The 18,865-nt window shown below is 38.9% G+C and overlaps 2 protein-coding genes across 2 annotated transcripts in view; both read left to right on the forward strand.

Annotated features, from left to right (window-relative positions):
* The first annotated feature begins 61 nt into the window (after window positions 1–61).
* Window positions 62–13,698, forward strand: LOC145462515 (BRCA1-associated protein-like). The gene is made up of 20 exons (XM_081446040.1): window positions 62–147; window positions 572–742; window positions 1,559–1,664; window positions 2,264–2,374; window positions 2,861–2,939; window positions 3,282–3,344; window positions 4,004–4,054; window positions 5,306–5,371; window positions 6,900–6,982; window positions 7,671–7,746; window positions 8,053–8,120; window positions 8,561–8,631; window positions 9,030–9,100; window positions 9,306–9,344; window positions 9,450–9,539; window positions 10,170–10,283; window positions 11,158–11,208; window positions 11,634–11,729; window positions 12,150–12,242; window positions 12,461–13,698. Exons 1-20 carry the CDS (start codon window positions 72–74, stop codon window positions 12,545–12,547), a joined length of 1,662 nt encoding a protein of 553 aa, XP_081302166.1. The 5' UTR covers window positions 62–71; the 3' UTR covers window positions 12,548–13,698.
* A 1,195-nt stretch (window positions 13,699–14,893) lies between these two features.
* LOC145463078 (uncharacterized) overlaps window positions 14,894–18,865 on the forward strand; it is an 11,823-nt gene continuing 7,851 nt past the window's right edge. The window contains exons 1-3 of the mRNA XM_081446794.1: window positions 14,894–15,040; window positions 15,171–15,275; window positions 18,818–18,865. The exon at window positions 18,818–18,865 is cut by the window's right edge and continues 113 nt beyond it. Of these exons, the coding sequence (XP_081302920.1) occupies window positions 14,992–15,040; window positions 15,171–15,275; window positions 18,818–18,865 (202 nt within the window). The 5' untranslated portion in view covers window positions 14,894–14,991. The remainder of the gene's footprint in view (window positions 15,041–15,170; window positions 15,276–18,817) is intronic.

The raw sequence follows: 18,865 nt of genomic DNA on the forward strand, positions 1-18,865 counted from the left end.
CAGTAATTCCTTGAGTTAGTTAGTGTTAAATCGTCAAGTTTACTTATGTACAACAAAGAAAAAGAGGATCAATGTCAATTTCCCTCGTGGTTCTCAGATTTGAGGTTGCTGATGACCTGCCTTTGCCCCAAGGCTTAGATTACAGTGGTTAGTACAACCTTAACTAAATGTTTTACAGACTTGTTAAATTACTTAAAATTATAGCTTTTGCTTTCATCCGATCTGTTTTCTCTTTGTGGACAAAATGTGTACTCCTATACATATTTGTCCTTAAATAACATTATCCTTATATATATATGTAAAATACCAAATTAAATAACTCTTCAAGTTTTCCTTAAAATTTTTCAGAATGTTTTTTTCACTTATGACTGACTGACTTTAAACAATTCAATGAAATCACACAATGTAAAGATTAGCTAGCCATGGCTTGGGATAAGAGACACTATGGCAAGGTCAAAAGAAGTTCCCATAGATGGACACTTGTAAGTGGACCTTGTTTTTGGCTTACGAGAGGTTCAAATGCATTTATTTACTAAAGGACGATACCTTCTTTAATACATGTATGTTGCAGCCCCTGGGTTTGTCACAAGTAAAGTCATGTCGACATCAGAAGAGGGAAATTGTACTGGTGGGGAGGAGAAGGATCCTGCACCCAGCAATGTCTCTGAAGAAAAGATGAAAGTTCACAGGGGTGGACGATATCCTCATGATATTCACCTTGAAACACTAGCAAGAAATAGTGGTAAGGATCAGTTTGAAATCATGCCTTGATCACCTGTGACAGACTTGACTCAAAAGCTTTTAAAGTGGCACTGACATGCCAATCATTCCGATGTCATAGGTGTTTTTTTATTCAGACTTGCATATCCATACCATAGTTAATAGAGGGGACTGGTTATGAAGCCCAGCAAACATCAAAGGAGCAAACAAAGATGCCAAGATTTATGTTGAAAGGTCCATGACCGTGCACAATCTTTTGTTTTGTGTTCATACACTATGCATGAGTTACGTAACCAACACGTTTCTATTGGTTAGTTCCTCAGTGTAGAGTAAACAACCATTGTGTTTTGTGCACGGTCAAGGCCAAAAAAAGCGAACAAAAACATACAACAAAGAACTTTGTTGGGTTTATAACCATTTCCCTCTATTAACTTTGTCCATACGTATATTATTTATCTATTTTACAGGGGAGATTGACCAGTAATTTCATTTTATAGAACTACAATAACCAAGAAATGAAAGAAAATTGTGAAGGGAATACTGTACAAAAAAAAGATTGATATCTGAAAACTTGATGAGATCACAGTTATTGCTGTCATCTCATGCAGTTGAAAAGAAATCCAGATAAAAAACTGGTACTCAATTCGAACTGCAGGACCTTTGAGATGTTGGTGTAATAGCTCTGCTACTGACATGTGAAGTCACAGGAAGTCAAGAAACACCAACTTTGATTTACATTGGCTTGACTTCTTTTAGACACAGAAATAAACTTTTTAATTTGTTTTATATAATATAATTATTGTAATAATAATTATTGTTAATCTGTTTGATGTGAAAGACGCAGCTCATGGAGAAGAACGAGAGGAAAAAGGTAAAGTAGCATTCTTCTGTGGAAATCCTATGGTGGAGATCATCAAGGGAATTATACACATCTATAAGAACAAGTGAGTTTAATGTCAGATAATTATTAAAGCTGCCTAGCATGATATAGCAAAATCTTTAAAAAAAAAGCCACCATGTGGAGGACATCTGGGACGGATTCACGATTTTATAGAAGGGGGTTGGAGATATGGACTGCCAAAGGCAGTCCCCTGTAGGGGTGTCCAAGGGCGTCCTCCCCCAGAAAACTTTAAAATTGAGGTCCTCGGAAATGAGATTTCCGGCATTCTGAGGCCAAGTCGGAGCATTAGAATGTGTCATTTTTTTTTTAAATTTTAGTGGGGTTCGATCTAACTGTTCCCCCTAGATCCATCCCAGGACATTTAGTTGGTGGTGTTTACTGGTACATGCGTGTTCTTATTACCAATTTGATTTTCAGATAACTCAAACTGTTTAAAATTTAAGTTCAGATATCAATAAAACAATGAATATCAAATTGAATCTATGAAGTCAATTTTGTTAATCAACAAAGGTGTTCTTAGATTGCTTAATACGTACCTGTTAGTTTGCATCAAGAACTTCAAGATAACATGTTGTTGGAGCGATTTGTAGTTTATGTAATTCTGATAACGGCTGAATTATGTACCTTATTGGTCTGTACTAGTGAGATGACGTCATTGTCTGAAGGCGTTAAACGGAGTGAGATGATCTGCATGCTTGCTGTACCAGCCAAGATGACCTGTATTGAACTCATGCAATTTGTAGCTCCTTCAGAGTGAGTGATTTGATTTCATTGACAGAATGTGTATTATGTATCTTGCAGGGCTGTCATTAAGGGCCATAGCCCATAACACCTGTTACAGCTGAGTATGCTTCATTTTTCGTGATGTTACAGGTGAAATTGCCTGTTGTTGATAGAATTCACTCACAAAGTAACAAATTATTTGCTACAGGTGTGGAGTACAAGGCTACGGGTGACCAGAAACTTAATGACAGCCCGGTCTTGTACTCCAACAAATTTAGAGTCTAAACAAAAGACGTCTTAGAAAGTAACGCAGATTTGATGGTGTTTGCCAGCATGTGAAATTCATTTATAATTCAGGACATAGTTGTTCAGGATAAGATGTAATTCCTTGTTATTATTATTAGTAGTAGTACAATAAATCTTGGTATTTTTGTTCATATTAGATATTGTGGAGAGTCACCAAGACCCATTTTCTACATGTACTTCTGTCAATAACACACACAATTTTCTTTTCAGAGAATTTATTGAATGTGTCAAGATCATCAGAGATGCCACACCCAATCAGTACATGGTTCTTGTGAAATTTAGGAGTCAGGTAATGTGTAGTGCTACTCAGTAATTTGAAGAAATGATGAATAATAATATAGTTAATGGCTTAGAAAGATCAGGAGCCAATCAAGCCTTGTACTGAAAGGGCCTCAACAGGAAAGCATCCCCCATACCCCAAGATTTTTCATAAAAAGTGTGTCCTTTGAACTGATTTGGAAGATCCAACATTGAATGGAAGCATCCATTGGCAGTAACTGTGATTTTCTGAGATGGGAAAACACACTGTTTAGGACAACATATATTTAATAGTAGATGAGTTTCAAACAGGATTCTTATTCACCCACTGACACATACCAATCAAGATGGGTAAGATTTCTTTCTCTTGAAGGAACTGGCTGATGAATTCTACAATACATTTAATGGTCAGCCTTACAATCTCTTAGAGGAAGAGGTAAGTAAAATATTATGCACTGTTTCTCAATCAGTGAGTCAGTGAGTCAGTGAGTCAGTGAGTCAGTGAGTCAGTGAGTCAGTGAGTCAGTGAGTCAGTGAGTCAGTGAGTCAGTGAGTCAGCGAGTCAGTGAGTCAGTGAGTGAGTCAGTGAGTTAGTGAGTCAGTGAGTCAGTGAGTCAGTCAGTGAGTCAGTGAGTCAGTCAGTGAGTCAGTGAGTCAGTGAGTCAGTGAGTCAGTGAGTCAGTGAGTCAGTGAGTCAGTGAGTCAGTGAGTCAGTGAGTCAGTGAGTCAGTGAGTCAGTGAGTCAGTGAGTCAGTGAGTCAGTCAGTCAATCAACCAAACAACATATCATCCTACCAGTTTCTTAGAGGAATAGGTGAATAAACATTTTGTATTGTTTCTCAATCAATCAGTTAATTAATCAATCAATCAATGAATCAATCAATCAATCAATCAATCAATCAATCAATCAATCAATCAGTCTGTCAATTAATCAATCAATTATTCAGTCAATCAATCAGTCAATTATTCAGTCAGCCAATCAACTAATCAGCCCATCAACTAAACAACCAACTGACCAACCAACCAACCAATCATGTTGTCAGTTGGTTGATTGATCAGTAGTCAGTCAGTCAAATTAATTGCCTTTTTCTTTAGGTTTGTCATCTAGTCTATGTTGCTAAAGTGGAAACCAAGAAATTATCAGAGGTACTGGCCTTTGCTTTATATTTGCATGACCATGTATTCTTTACTCTAGTCCCCGACATTGTTCTTAGCCATCCAGTGGTTCTTAATAATCCATCATTAATACAATAGACATGTAAATTGGTCCATATTTAAGATAAAAAGGAACTTGAGCCGTGTTCTGAGAATCAGATTCTGGTTCATTTTAGGCCCGGTTTAGATGCTGTACTTCACATGAACTTAATTCATTGAATTCGATTCGGCTCATGTGAAGTACGGCGTCTGAACCGCACCTTCGAGATGTTTTTAATAATGTAAGAATAAAAATTAGCGCCAATAATTTTGTATTACGTTTCGATGTCTCATTCATCATTTTCAAATTCATAAAACTAAAAGTCATATTGTTGTGAGTTCTTTACATATTAAGAATGCGCGTGGAAGTCATTAGAATCTGACTTTTATTTTTACGAATTTGAAAATGATGAACGAGGCATCGAAACGTGATTCAAAATTATTGGCGCTAATTTTTATTCTTAATTGTTTATCCAAAGCCTCCGCTATTAGAATTTTAAAAATTTCCTTGGGCAATCGCCGTTAGTTTTATATGGCTTTGTTTTCGTCCGAGCCGAAAACTTAGCAAGATATTTGCGTTTACCGGCACTATTGCTTTATCTTGCTCTGAAAATGTGGACGACTAATAATGATACAGCGAACCATGATTAAGAGTTGCAATTATACTAGTCGGAAATCTTGAAAATGAAAGTGATCATTTTCACCCGTCCGTACAAAAGCAGTAGGGGTATGTTTGTAGAATTATAAGTTTCCTATTGCAATACGTTTCGAAACTCTCGTTCTCCGTCGAAAACGATTGATATAGACAATAAGGGGGAACGTTTTGAAATTATATGCCCTCAAACGAAAACTTGTGTTGACAAGGCCATATACATATTTGCCTTTTGATTGCATGGAAAAAACGTTGAAATAGTCAACGAATTGACACTTTTTAACATATAACGAATCGCGAAAGAGAGATTCAGACAGTTTTACATAATTTACTTATTACTTTAATTTCTCTTTCACCTTTTCCTTTTTTTCACTGAAGAATATTATCTGACGGAAGGTACTAAGAAAAAAAAGGCCATCTGTTTTATTTTTCTCGCCGCTGGTGAAACAATGCAAATATTTTGCTTGATGTCGTATCAAGTCGTCAGACGTTTTGAGACGTTATTAATTATTAAAAATACAATAAATTGTTTTTTTTTTTCGTCTTTGAAGGGAGGAAGTCTGCCGTGTGTGGGTTTAACTGAACTGCCGAAGTGCCCAGTCTGTTTGGAGCGGATGGTAAGAATTTTCCATCGTTTAGAACTGAACGTTTGATAGAAATTATTTCAAATGGATTATCCTTTATTTAGATACGATGAAGAAATTGGACATGGTAGTCCTCCTGAACGAAAGAAAATCAATTATTTTGCGAATGAGAGGCCCTAATTGTAATGTAGTTTCAGTTTAATGTTTTAGAATATCGTTACTGTTAAGTTACACTGTCGAGTGAGAATTAGCGAAAACCGTAACCGAACAGCAAAAATGCCCTCGCGGATATCTCATCGCTCGACTCTAAGAGAATGATTGCATGAAGTCTTAAACGTTGGATAAGTACAGCCATCGCTCGGCAAAATAGTAGAATCTTGTCTTTGAAGGTCTAGTCACAAATTATATAAAGGTATTAAATTCAATTTGAAATTATTACGCCGCGAAGTAATTCGAAGAAATTCAGGACATTTTGGTATATTTTATGAACCTTGTTGATCAGTACAGTCTTTGGCCTAAGTTGGTTCGTTGTTGTTTATATTTTGTATTGCAATAAAATGCAAGTAAAATATTTTCATGGAAAGGATGAGAAAAGCTGTCTGTGTTTGAATGAGATATAAACCGTTTTTATCGACTTGGCTTGATTAAGCCTACAAAAAAGTTGGTATAGGTTGTTTCAAACGAAATTTATTTATACTATCGGCGACGAAGAATTGTCACAATTTTTATATATTGTATTTTTTTTCAATGTGCACTACAGGTGTGATAAACCCAAAGTTATTTTGAACACGAAAATGCAATTACATCGAAACGAAATGTGGCTTTTGCTATTCTTGCGTCAAAATAAAGCTGTCAAATATCTCTTTCGTTTTATGCTTCGCTAATCATTTTTTTTTAATGTTGCTTGCGGGAGCAAATTAATTTTTTCCAACGGGAATCAAATACATTCGCACCTAAAACCGTCGACACTACATCTGCAACTTGTGAAAAAGAATAAAGCTTCCTTAAAAAGCGAGAGTTTAGTGCCTGCGTCGGCCGGATAGCGTAACAAAGTAAAACAGGTCAGTTTTAATATCATGGACGAATTTACAGGTGATTAAGAACTGAACTTTGTAGCTTATTATTCTGGAGTCATAAAGATTCTTGAAAACAAAGCAGCATATAGACTAGTGCGATAACAATAAAGGATAAAGGTAAAGAAGCGTTCACACTGACTACTGGAAGAGTCTAGTTCTTCGACGTATTCGTAAAATATCGTTTACACTCATTCAGTGTAATTCTTGAATACAGTTTTTTGACTTCACAGTTTTGGCAGAAAATTTCTAGTTTTGATCATGGAAAATGCAATTTCCGGCGATTCGTCTGCGAATGACTACCGATATTAAAATTCAGAAATTGGGTATTTCTAATCTGTTGATCTGTTTTAGCTTGGAGCCATGTTAGAAGCAGGTGTTTCAGCAAGTGTTACCATAACGCAGGACTTCAGGCAAGGCATTCTAGGCCGTTGCCGTTCACATAGCTGAACTAAATGTTGATGCAGCTTTCGTGTTTTACTTTGCAGGATGAATCTGTTGAAGGCGTTTTAACCATTCTTTGTAATCACTCGTTTCACGGAAGCTGTTTGTCTAAGTGGTCTGATACTACGTAAGTTTAAACCTCCTATTGTTCTAAATCAATCATTCAGTCAATGACCGACCGACCAACCAACCAACCAATCAATCAATCAATCAATCAATCAATCAATCAATCAATCAATCAATCAATCAATCAATCAATCAATCAACCAACCAACCAACCAATCAATCAATCAATCAGTCAGTCAGTCAGTCAGTCCTTCTGTCCGTCCGTCCGTCCGTCCGTCAGTCAGTCATTCAGTCAGTCAATCAATCAGTGAGACAGTTAGTCATCATTCAAACGGTCATTAAGTCAGACAATCAATCAGTCAGTCAGACTGTCAGTCAGTCATTCAATTAAATTAGTCGGCCCTTCAATCAATCAATCAATCAATCGATCGATCGATCGATCGATCGATCAATCAATCAGTGAGTCTGTCAGTCGTCAGTCAGTCAGCCAGTCATCCAGTCAGACAATTAGTCAGTCAGTCAGTCCTCCAGTCAGACAATTAGTCAGTCAGTCAGTCCGTCCGTCCGTTTCTTGGCTACATGGGCCACCTGACTTCAATACGCTTCTAAAAGAAAAGGACTCATCCGGTAAAGAGTTAATGCAACAAATTGAGAGACCAAAATAGTGCCAATTCAACGATCTCCACCAAGTTCCAAATTTCACTGCAATGTCTATATCCAATGTATTTTTGTTTTGATTCATTCCCTAGTTGTCCAGTGTGTAGATATTGCCAAACTCCACAACCCGTGGACGGGAACAAGTGCTTTGAATGTGATTCAAATGAGGTATGCATACCCTCTTTTAGCTATTTGACAACTGCGTTAACTTTTTATGAATTTCCTTTATTTAGAGCTAGTTACGATACAGTTTCTTGCTTCCATTTTTTCTCAAACGCGCCATAACTTGTCTTTGCTTTCTGACAACACTTTGATGGTTTTTCAAACTTCATCCGCCAATCAGAGTCGAGACTCGCATGTGCACGTGTACTACACGTGGCTGTTTTGACTGTTACACCTGTCCTACAAACTTGAATACTGATTGGCTTTGTGAAGAAACAAGAAACCAACATGTGTTTTCTCTCTCTTGTTTAGAGCCTGTGGATTTGCCTTATATGCGGTCACATAGGATGCGGTAGATATCTGAGGTCTCACGCCAAGAGGTTAGCGTGTGATCTGTTTCCGCGTGATCTCTTGTGGAAGAAGCTGAGTGTAGTTACATCAGTAACAAGTTATGATATCTTACACCTTAATAAAACCTTCCAATGAAGGTACGTTGTGGAAGCTTTGCGGGTTTATTTACATAAGAAGTAAATGAATGAAAATATACCATTTAGCATGCAAAGTTCAATCGCAAAGTTCTGCAAAAAGGTGTCTTTAAGATCGTTTTTTTTCCATGCGGATAACTTTGGTCGACTTTATTGTCGCTCAAGCCAACCAATTTCTGAGGGCATTTCTTGGCGAAATCATAACGGAACAGTGTCTGAACTCTAAATATCAAAGAGACTCAGAGTATTGATAATCGTTTGGAATGAAATTCCAGTTATCTGAAGTGTGTCCAAGACAATTCTTGAAAGTTTCCTTTTGTTTTCTCAATTCACAGACATTTCCAAGAGACGCAACACACATATTCTTTAGAACTGGGAACACAGCGAGTCTGGGACTATACAGGAGGTACGGTGTATCTATATATGTTTAGTATTTATACCTAACCATACCTTGTTGGCACACATCGACCGCAGTCAGGCGAGTGTGGTCGAGCCATAGTTCGTATTACGTCGAGCCAAACTACCCATGGCTCGACCAAACAAGCTTGATATGTCGCCGAAGCGTCAGAAAGGTACGATTAGATATTTACCGTACCCAAATTCGGCCAAGTGTGCATGATATCGTAGCCATATCAGGTCAGTGATTTGATATCGCAGGATATCAGAACAGTAGACACGGTTTCTGATTGGCTAATTGCGAATTTGGGTACGGCAAATTGTAAAATTTTGCATGCGGGCTCGTTTTCCCACAGCCAGTTCATTCTCAACTGGTTAATTATCAAATTTTGTTTCATCCTCATCCAGATAACTTTGTACATCGTCTGATCCAGAATAAGGCTGACGGCAAGCTTGTGGAGTATGGTTCAGGACAACAGGTCAGTTAAATCAACCATAATATCGTGTTGTACATTAATTTCGTTTTGTTGTCAGCTTATTACAGTCAGAGTTAAAGTTTGTTGTTTCACTGTCCTATCCCTAGGCCAAATATCAACTTTATGTCTTTACTTATAGATAATATTCGAGCATTGCATGTCGGATCTTTCATGAACTTTTAACACGGTCTTCCAATCACTGTTGCAGGTTATGGATGAAGAAAAAATGGATTCTGTCACGCTAGAGGTAGTTTTGCTTGCTTGTTTGTTTGTTTGTTTGTCTTTAAATTGATGTAAGTCCTCAGTTTATTTTTGTCTTATTTTCTAATCAAACTGACCTTTCTGTTTCTAGTACACATACTTACTGACGAGTCAACTGGAGAACCAAAGACTTTATTTCCAAGAAAAAATTACTCAAATTGAAAAAGAAGCAGCGGAGCAGGTAATTCAATATTTGTATCGTCGTCTCTCAGGACACTGTCTTCACAGAACGAAACCATGAAATATGTGTAGAAAGTATAAGTATAAGTATATTTTACTTCTGTTAGTGCGCTTGTGTGTACTTTTTTCTTTTTTTTTCCTTCCTTAGCTTTTGCGCATTCACGCGTCGAGTTTTGCTCAACTAATTTTTATCATTTCGTGTGCCCATGACAACATTTTTGTTCTTTTGTTGCGTCATAGCTTAGGTATCTTTAAGGCAGTCCTTCACTTAAGCCTTATTGGCTTCCCTGGGCTTCCTTGCCTTATACACATTGATATGTTGCAAATATATTTATAAGTGGCAAAAAAAATACAAGAACAAGAAAGCTTGGATGGTCAGTGAAATACTGTGATTTTGGTTTGATTTCGGTCGCAGTGGAAGAGACCTACTGTGTAAGGACTTAAACGCACGGCATTTACTGCTATCGTGTTGACAGTAATTGCATAGTTTTCTCATGTTGTTTCTAATAAACAAGGGCTCGCACCTCTGCGATTTAGTGCCGTATTATCAAGCCATGATATTTGTGTTTTAACTTTCCCGGTAGACGTCTTTGTTCTAAAGGATAGAAGGTTCCTTTTGTAAATATTTCAGGCGAGTTCTATGGAAGAGCGAACGAAGAAAACACTGGAGGAATGTAAAAGGTTGGAGTTGAAACTTTCTGAAGCCGAAAAAGAAAAGAAAAATGTGGACAAAAAGTATGCACAGGTAATGGTTCGCCAAACATGGCATTGTGTGTGCAATTTGTGTGGAAATAATGCAACCTTCACCTCACAAGCGTCAATAACTATTGTCAAGCTGACTGCCAATCAGGTTACGTCTGGTTCAAGTTTTGAATTTGATCGTCTGTAAGCGACTCCACGATTGGTTAAGAATGTTACACAGTGAACCAATCAAACTACACGGCAAATCGAACGTAGCCAATGAAAGCATGAACCATGAAGAAGTCATGGCCGAAGGATGAAACTGGATCGGCTACGTTCGGAGAAAACGAGGATGTATCACCAATATATTGGACTCCGGAAGGAAGACGCGAGAGCAGGCTAAGGTTGTTGTAGAGAAGTTCAGTCGAAGGAGAACTGAAGGGAAGATTGGTCTTCATCTACGTTGAGACATCAGTAACTGCACAAGGTAGTGAGCATTGGATGTGGTCTTAGCCCTTATGTTAGGGCCTTATGCGCCATATGGTGTTGAAACGCCAAACCACTGGGATGATTGGGGCAAATGAATGGATGATCGGTTTTGCTGACTTTTTCTTACAAGAGTGACAAACTTTAATTCCCTGATTCGTTACAATATACCATTTTCGAGTTGCCTTTTGCTTCAGTGTCAAAACGAGTCTTCGAGTTAAACCATTCATAATGAAAATGTGTTCCGCATACAGGTTCATTTGCAAGTGAATCAAACTCATGTTCATATGAAATGTTTTCCACGTGGACTCGTTTTGAAACAGAGGCTTCAAGTAACTCGGAAATGGCCTATTCTTCTATTGCCTCGTTTTGAAACAGAGGCTTCAAGTAACTCGGAAATGGCCTATTCTTCCATTGACTCAACACAAATTTTGTGTTGTTTTGTTGATTAGGTTGTTACTAGGGTTGGAAAGCTCGTCAGTGATCTTAAAGAAGAGCAGGAGGTTTGTGAAGTTTTGTTGCACCTACAATTTACCAGCGTGCATAGTTCATGTTCTTGTTTTCTACTTTTGTAGACCGCTCCAGGCTCCTGGAGGAAAAAAAATGGGCACAAGGTCCTGGGCACAAGGTCCTGGACAACGCAAAGTTTTGATTTGAATGTTTAGGTACAGAATACTATGAAATTAGTGTTGAATCTGGATATAGGATTGGATCGCTGTTCTGTCAGTTTATTCTTTCTGTTCGAACGTCTTGATAATAAACTGTTGAACAGCCAGAGACTGCTAGCCGCAATCGTTCTGCAATAGAATTCCTAATGCAGTTTTTTTGCCAACTTCCTTTACGGCGGCTTCCTCCAGAAGTCGGGTAGCAGGTATCTGTCCCATGCGTCTTAACAATAAAGAGAGTCAACTGTATTTTTGCCTTTCAGTTAAACAAGTGTTTGCTAGAAAATCAAAAGTTGTGGCAAGAGAAGTTGAAGCAAACGGAAGAAAAGCTGCTACAAGAAGAGGCAGCTCGGAAACAGGTATCACTCTCACGGTATTAAGCTGCCGACGGTAGATAGTAAAATATAAAATCTCCTTTTTGCAATACAAACGGTTACCTTCTGTCGAGAAGCAGGACTCAAAATGGTAATTTACCAAGATGGAAAACGGCAAAGAAACGGCAACCCTTGAGAGGAGTACAAATTATCAGAATCAGCGTATTCGTACAAGCCTATGGAGTAAGAAGTGAGAGTCAAGGGAAAATTCACCAACTTCTCTTCCCCAAATGGGCACATTTCCCAATCCCGATCGCTGTCATCAAATTTACTCTCGAGGAGAATTGAAAACGTTCACGGCATCAGCATCCCACGAAAAAACTTCCCCATTGTTTTCATATAAATGGTCACTTTTTAGGATTTCATCCCCAGACTTGCAAGGTAAAATCCACTTTTATTCTTCAGGAAGTGAGTGATCTTCAAGAACAACTAGCAGATCTAATGCGTCACTTGGAGACGCAACAAGCAATAGCGAGCGCACCTGATGAGACGAGACAGGTGAGAAAACGTTATTTCTTCTTTACCGTGGAACCTCCCGGTATGGAAACACCTCATTGCATGGCAAAATTCACTTGAACTTTGCCTCTACAATACAGAAACGTAGTTGAAAGAGTTTACCTTTTTGTGGAGAGACCAAAATTTGCAAACTCGGCTCGACCTGTATGCAGTGGCGGATCTTGAAAGAGATGTAAAATATTTCGTTCATTATTTTACAGGAGTTGCAAGATGGTCAAATTGTTGTGGGCGAGGGATCGTCTTCCACGCACCAATCAAAGAAAACTCGACGGAAAAATAAAACATAACGCAATATGTAAATAACCGGAAATGACATCACACTGACGTCACCAGCGGAAGTAACAACACTAGGACGGACGTCACGCAACTAGAGGAAAAGTCGGTGCCAAAGGAACCGTAGCTGCAATGGCATGCTGTTTACTGAAATAGAAGGGACGCATATGTATTTATATCCTGAGAAAGATCGTTAAAAAGAACAGTTTTCGCGAAAGAAGCATTATATGCAGTCCTCACTACAGAGAACTTGATGAGAACTCTATCAGATAGCAGTCCACTGAAGTGAGAGGTAGAAAATTGAGGCTGGAAAAGACTAATACCATCAGAAGATCTATACAATCACGTTTGTGAGTGACAAAGACGTAGTGGAAGTCAAAAAAATTTGGTCGTCACGTTATTGTCCGGGCCGCCCGTTCGTACGTACGTATGCCACTTACACTGCGCGTGCGCAAATTTACAAGCTTTCAAGGTCTTGTTCTTATTCATAAGAAAGACAGTTACCTCTTTTGGCCTTGAACAATGTTTAAGAGGCACTGAAGAGAAAAATCATGGGGTAGAGAGCCATAAAAACCTTGCTGGTGAAGAATACCTGGATAACGGTTCTTTCTTTTGATGGTCGCAAAGACATGTCGATCACTGAACTTTCAACTGTGTTTTAAATACAGATCGCCGATTTAATGCAGCTTTACAAAATGGTAATGTACATTATATTCGACTGTTTTGAAGGACTGGTAAAGCTATAGCCGATACTGAAATGAATGCAAAGCCGTCGGGCACTGAACTGTAAAACCACACGTGTTTGAAATTGTGGACGGGAAGTAGCAACACGATAACAAACACGAGATGAAACAGATACAAGGAGGCGCTGATTTATACATTAAACTACAATACCCGACCATAAACTCTTTAATTCCCATAGTGATAAAAACATACACTTGCTCTGGGACTTAAACAGCCTCTTTACACCGGTTTACAAGATACGCAAGAACAACTGTATAATGTGTATCGAAGCTTAGAGCAACGCGCTGTAGAGTAAGGCCTGGCTTCAGTTACTCTTGGTTATTTCAAATAAAATAAATTCAATTGGAAATCAGTTTGTTTTTCTATCATGGAAAAGTACCCTTGTATTCTCGATGCAGCCCGAGTTGAATGGTTTGGTGTGACGTTAGTTTATTCCCAAGCCAAGATAGCCAGAAAAAAAGCAAGAAAAGAAAAGAATACAGAACTGGAAAAAACGTACTCGCAAATAATCCACACGTTACAATGTAGTTTGCGCGTCACAATCCTTCCTGCAACGGTGTTTTTATGTTCAAGCGATCCAAACGAAACATGTTCTGAAATTTTAAAATACACAGCTGTGCATGGGAAATCCAAGAATAAATATATTTGCATTTCATTTTCCCTTTAATGGCAGAAATTTCGAAGTGTTAATGTGACTATCCCGAATACAGGAGCATATCCAGTCGGGCTTTGATCAAGCCATTTGCACCCAGAAAAATCTTGCAGGATAGCACAACTGTCTGAACTAGCAAGCAGGAGCCTGGAAAGCTTAAATCCCGTTCAATCACAATATTTCTCCCATGACCTGGAGCCTCCATATAACGTGCTGTGTTAGTGAGACAATGCAACCGTTTGTTTTCTACATCTTTCTACTTTTAGAAGCGGAGGCGCGGTAGCCTTATGGTTAGTGTGCTCGACTCCGGATTGAGCGGTCCGGATTCGAGTCCTGGTCGGGAACGCTGTGTTGTGTTCTTGAGCAAGATACTTTACTCTCACATTGCATCTCTCCATAATCCACCCAGGTGTATAAATGGGTACCGGCAAATTTAATGCTGGAGGTAACCCTGCGATGGACTAGCATCCAATCCAAGGGGGAGTAGAAATATTCCCAGTCGCTTCATGCTACAGAAACCTGGATAAGCTCCGGGTCATGGCTCCTGTCCCTCTATGTTGCCTGAAATTTTTCAGTTGGCCAATTCGATACACTCTGAAAGCTTTCAAAAGCGTAAATGTAGAATGAAGACTGCAGACTAACCCTAACCTTGATCAAAGACCATCAAATGCTACCTAAAAACTAACAATAACTCTGTAAATCAGCTCTGACCCTAGATCTGTTTTAGTCTGCTGTGCACATTTTGAGATTTAGATCTAGTTATTATTTGGTCAAGGACTCAAGGTTAGGGTTTCTATTTTCTCACAAGGATGAGGATGACTGATTTTCTCACTTTTTTTTCACTCATTTCTCAGATTCAAACCAATCAGAGTTCCGATATGAATCGGCCAATCAGCGGTGGTATAATTCTTTGTAACCAAGCCTGAATAGAAACCTTACGTCACCTCGCGCAACACTTCCTCGCGCGCTTGTGAAAATATGAAAGGGAACGACGGTTGAGTTTTCTCTTTGGATAGGCTCTTGTGCAGGGCCCGGGTTTCCGGGTTCTTTTGTAATAAACAGATGGCGTCAAACGAAGGTGAAGATAGTTCTCAAGATCTTCGAATCTCAGGTAAATGTCATGAAATGTCCATCGGTCGGTCGACGAGATCTTTTGATAGCGTGCACAATAACACGACATCGAAAAGCGTGCATTTTGATCTTCAATAAAATTGTACCTTCCTATTTCTTTCTACATTCAGATAAGGGCAAATCTTTTAAAGTAATTGGAGGATGCTTGAGCTCATCATCGACTGTCAAAGTTAGGAGAAAGCTTGCTTGCAAATTTCGTGGTACTGACGATACAGGTATGTACATTAAGCTTGAGTCGAGCTTGGTAGAAACAGGATGTGAACAGTCGATGATACAGACATCGGTTATTCGTTTAATGCATAACCTTATTTAAATAAAACGTCTACAGATTTGTATGCAAGAGAAAATTATGTTTCGATGGAATTTAAATCTCACACAGTGGTTCCGCTCAATGCTATGCTATGCTATGCTATGCTATGCTATGCTATGCTATGCTATGCTATGCTATGCTATGCTATGCTATGCTATGCTATGCTATGCTATGCTATGCTATGCTATGCTATGCTATGCTATGCTATGCTATGCTATGCTATGCTATGCTATGTTATGTTATGTTATGTTATGTTATGTTATAGTTACACGTGACTGTCAGGTGATTAGATGCGGCAAGATTTCCGTATAACCCCATACATTTATTATGCATACAGTTCTTTGTTTAACTAAACAATAGAGTAAACAATAGCGCTCCTTTGAGACTTAGTTGATTTGAATAACTCTAAATTTTACCATACTTTTAGACTTAGATTTTTTTTCCAATTTTCTATCTAAAATACGCAAAAATGGAACGATTTCTTTGAGACTTAGAATAATTTCTCGAGTTTTAGGTCTAAATTACGGACATCCGATGCGAAATATCATAATTTGGGCAGCATTTACCGTATTTTTAAACTGAACGCAGGCTTAAAACTGCTTAAAATAATAGCGATTTAGACCTGTTCGCTAGTTTAAAAAAGCTTTAAAATACTGCTTTAGGCCTAAGCAAAACCGGCTGCTTGCAGTTAGCGATAATCTGTTGAGCGGGTTAGCCACTATTATACTAATTTTGTAAATGTAAACAAAGTGAAACAAAAATTATAGCTTACCTGTCGCGTCTCTTGGCATTTTTTTCCCCTTGATTTCCTTCCTCAAGTTCAGACCCATGCGATGAAGCTGTGTATTTTGTTTCTTTCCTCCATGAAGTGGCGATCAGATCACGAACAGTGCATACAGTGGTACAAGGAACAATTTACGCATCTTTGCGCACTTCGTACAAGTCGGCGATATGCTTGATAATGTTTCCAAAAGGATCATCTCCATAGTGCTTACGCCACATCCATTCCTGTAGGTAGCTTTCAAAGAGATCTTTGGATGTTCCTGTACGAGGCATACTTCGTTTGACTCCCCACCATGTATTTTCAATGCGCTGGGTGTGCGCACCTGTGTCTGGGTCTACGAAGTTTAGGCTGTGGTTAACTGTGAGATGACTATAGCCATTGTCTTTTAGGCAGTCATAAGGTTTCCACATGTCGCTCATCACGCGTGTCCCCGGCAATATGTGGGCGCGTATGATGGGCAAGAGTGTGTCTTTATCCCTTTGCGCTACCGGAACAAGAAAGTAGGCCTTGGTCTCGCGGCAGATGCCGCCAAAGACCCACTGTTCTTCAATGTAGCGACCGCGGTTGTACTTCGTTTTGCCAAACTTGGACTCATCAATCTCCACAGTCTTACCTGGTCAGCCTATTTGCCCCGCATGATGATTCATGATTCTGTCGGCACAAACCTCTCAGCAATAGTTATACCAATCTATCACCGTTTCTGTTGACGTGGTTTCGTCATCTAGTGAGGTCTCGTGCACTGCTTGAGTAATAGTAAATTTGTGCGCCCAAGCGTGCGTTAGGGCTAATACTTTTTCAATGGACAGCCTGCTTCCAGAAAACCATGAGTTCTGGCGCATTGATGCCATGCCATTGCATTTTCTTCTCGAACACCGCCATTCGAACCCATCTCTCGATGAAGCTCGTCGTGTCCACGTCAATGTATTGCTACAATTTTCCCATGGACACATAACTGACGACGCAAGCAGGTTGTGTTCCTTGCACCACTGTATACACTGATTGTGATCCGCCAAAATTTTACACAATTTAAAAAAGTTTAGAGTAGACATTCCTATAAAAATGGTAAACTGTAAATGACAAGAGAGTAGAGGCAACAGGGAGAAAGAAATAAATCATCCCCTTTATATTCACCAGGGAGCTAGTGATAAAAACATGCGATGCGTGTTTTCGTGCAGCGTGAAACATGCTTTAAACAGAGGAATAATTCAATTGTAATGTAAATTTTTGGCAATGTGAACGAGTGAAGTAAAATAAAAATGATTTTTCAAGTGCAAATTCTCAACTGAACCTCATAGTGTAGTGGTGTGGAAGAGAGACTGGTAGGTGAGAGGTATGCGAAAGGTAAGTGGTTCGAGACCTGCAGGGGTACAAGGTAAAAAAAGGAAAAAAAATGCGCAAGGAGCCTGGATAATATGGAGAAGAAAAAGAGAGAAGAATGGAGCTAGGGGAAGAAGAGAATCGGCGAAAAGACAGCGTGCAAAAGCGCACAAAAGCGCGCAATGAAATCCTCTTTTATTCATACAGTAAGTAGTAATTATCAATGTATATATTCAATACCCTCGGGAATTCCTATTGTCTTCAAAAACAATAGAGCGCATACATAATTAATAATTCTGCATGCATAATAAATGTATGGGGTTATACGGAAATCTTTCCTTAGATGTAAACATGAACAACCGACAATAACAAAGATAATACAGTCGAACCTCTACACAACGGCCACCTTGGGGACAGAGGAAAGTGGCTGGTTTGGTGAGGTTGGGATGTAATTTAGACTACGAGTAGTCCCTCTTACTCTGGGTGTAATTTGACACCGTGTTTTTTCCTAAGGTTCAACGTTTTTATCTTTAAAAAAAAATGCTTAGTGTATAGCTTGTAAATACGCAGCACAATCAAAATGTATTAATAAAACAGAAACCAGACAGAAACAGAGACCAGCAATGTGCGGTATCGATCAAGTTTTGTGACTTTTTCCAGTACAAAATGAGGTTTTGTAGACACCATTTGTCCGTTGTTGATTAACTGGCTGTTGTGGAGAGGTTATTTTGGCAGTTGGGACATGGGTAGTGGCTGTTGCCGCTGTTGCCGCTGTAGAGAGGTGGCTGCAGTAGAGAGGTTAAAATAAGGGTGAATGTATGGACCATCCTCCAGGACCGAAAAAGTGGCCATTGTAGAGAGGTCGCTGTGTGGAGAGGTGGCCTTTAGTGGAGGTTTGACTGTATTCTTGATCAAGAGTCATGTGAGTCATGTTGGACCTTGTGTAATTTTACTTCAAATTGCCTCAAACAGCAGTTGAAGAGTACAGCAATGACCTTCTCAAAAGACACTAAAGACCATTGATTGTTCACAAACATTAGACACTGTTTGATTACAATATCCTTCTTTGTTTTTAAAATTAAAAAGCTTACAAAATCTGTTGCAAACACAGGGAAATATGAGACTTCAACTTACCAATTTTTACAAAGAAATACATGCTAGGGGGTAAGCATTGCCCCCTGGTATACATTTCTTGTGAAAATTGGCAAGGGGAAGTCCCATATCTCCTCGAGTTTACAACCAGATATATGAAAAACTGTTGATATTGCGTGACATTGTCAAAGTGGTCTCTTCATGTAGTTCAGGTAAGTTCACTATTACTATTCATTTATGCTGCATTCTTTCAGAAAGGGAAAACTTTGAAGCAGAGGTTAGACGATTTGGTAGCTTTGCTT

The sequence above is a fragment of the Orbicella franksi genome, chromosome 12 (genome assembly GCF_964199315.1).
Source record: "Orbicella franksi chromosome 12, jaOrbFran1.1, whole genome shotgun sequence".
Taxonomy (NCBI): Eukaryota; Metazoa; Cnidaria; class Anthozoa; order Scleractinia; family Merulinidae; genus Orbicella; species Orbicella franksi.

What these genes read in the sequence shown, in the direction of transcription:
- LOC145462515 (XM_081446040.1), top strand. Translation starts at nt 72, where the DNA reads ATGTCAATTTCCCTCGTGGTTCTCAGATTTGAGGTTGCTGATGACCTG. An exon ending in AAAAAGAAGCAGCGGAGCAG is followed by an intron (nt 9,540 to 10,169) that starts GTAATTCAATAT and finishes TAAATATTTCAG; the next exon opens with GCGAGTTCTATGGAAGAGCG. An exon ending in AAGAGGCAGCTCGGAAACAG is followed by an intron (nt 11,730 to 12,149) that starts GTATCACTCTCA and finishes TTTATTCTTCAG; the next exon opens with GAAGTGAGTGATCTTCAAGA.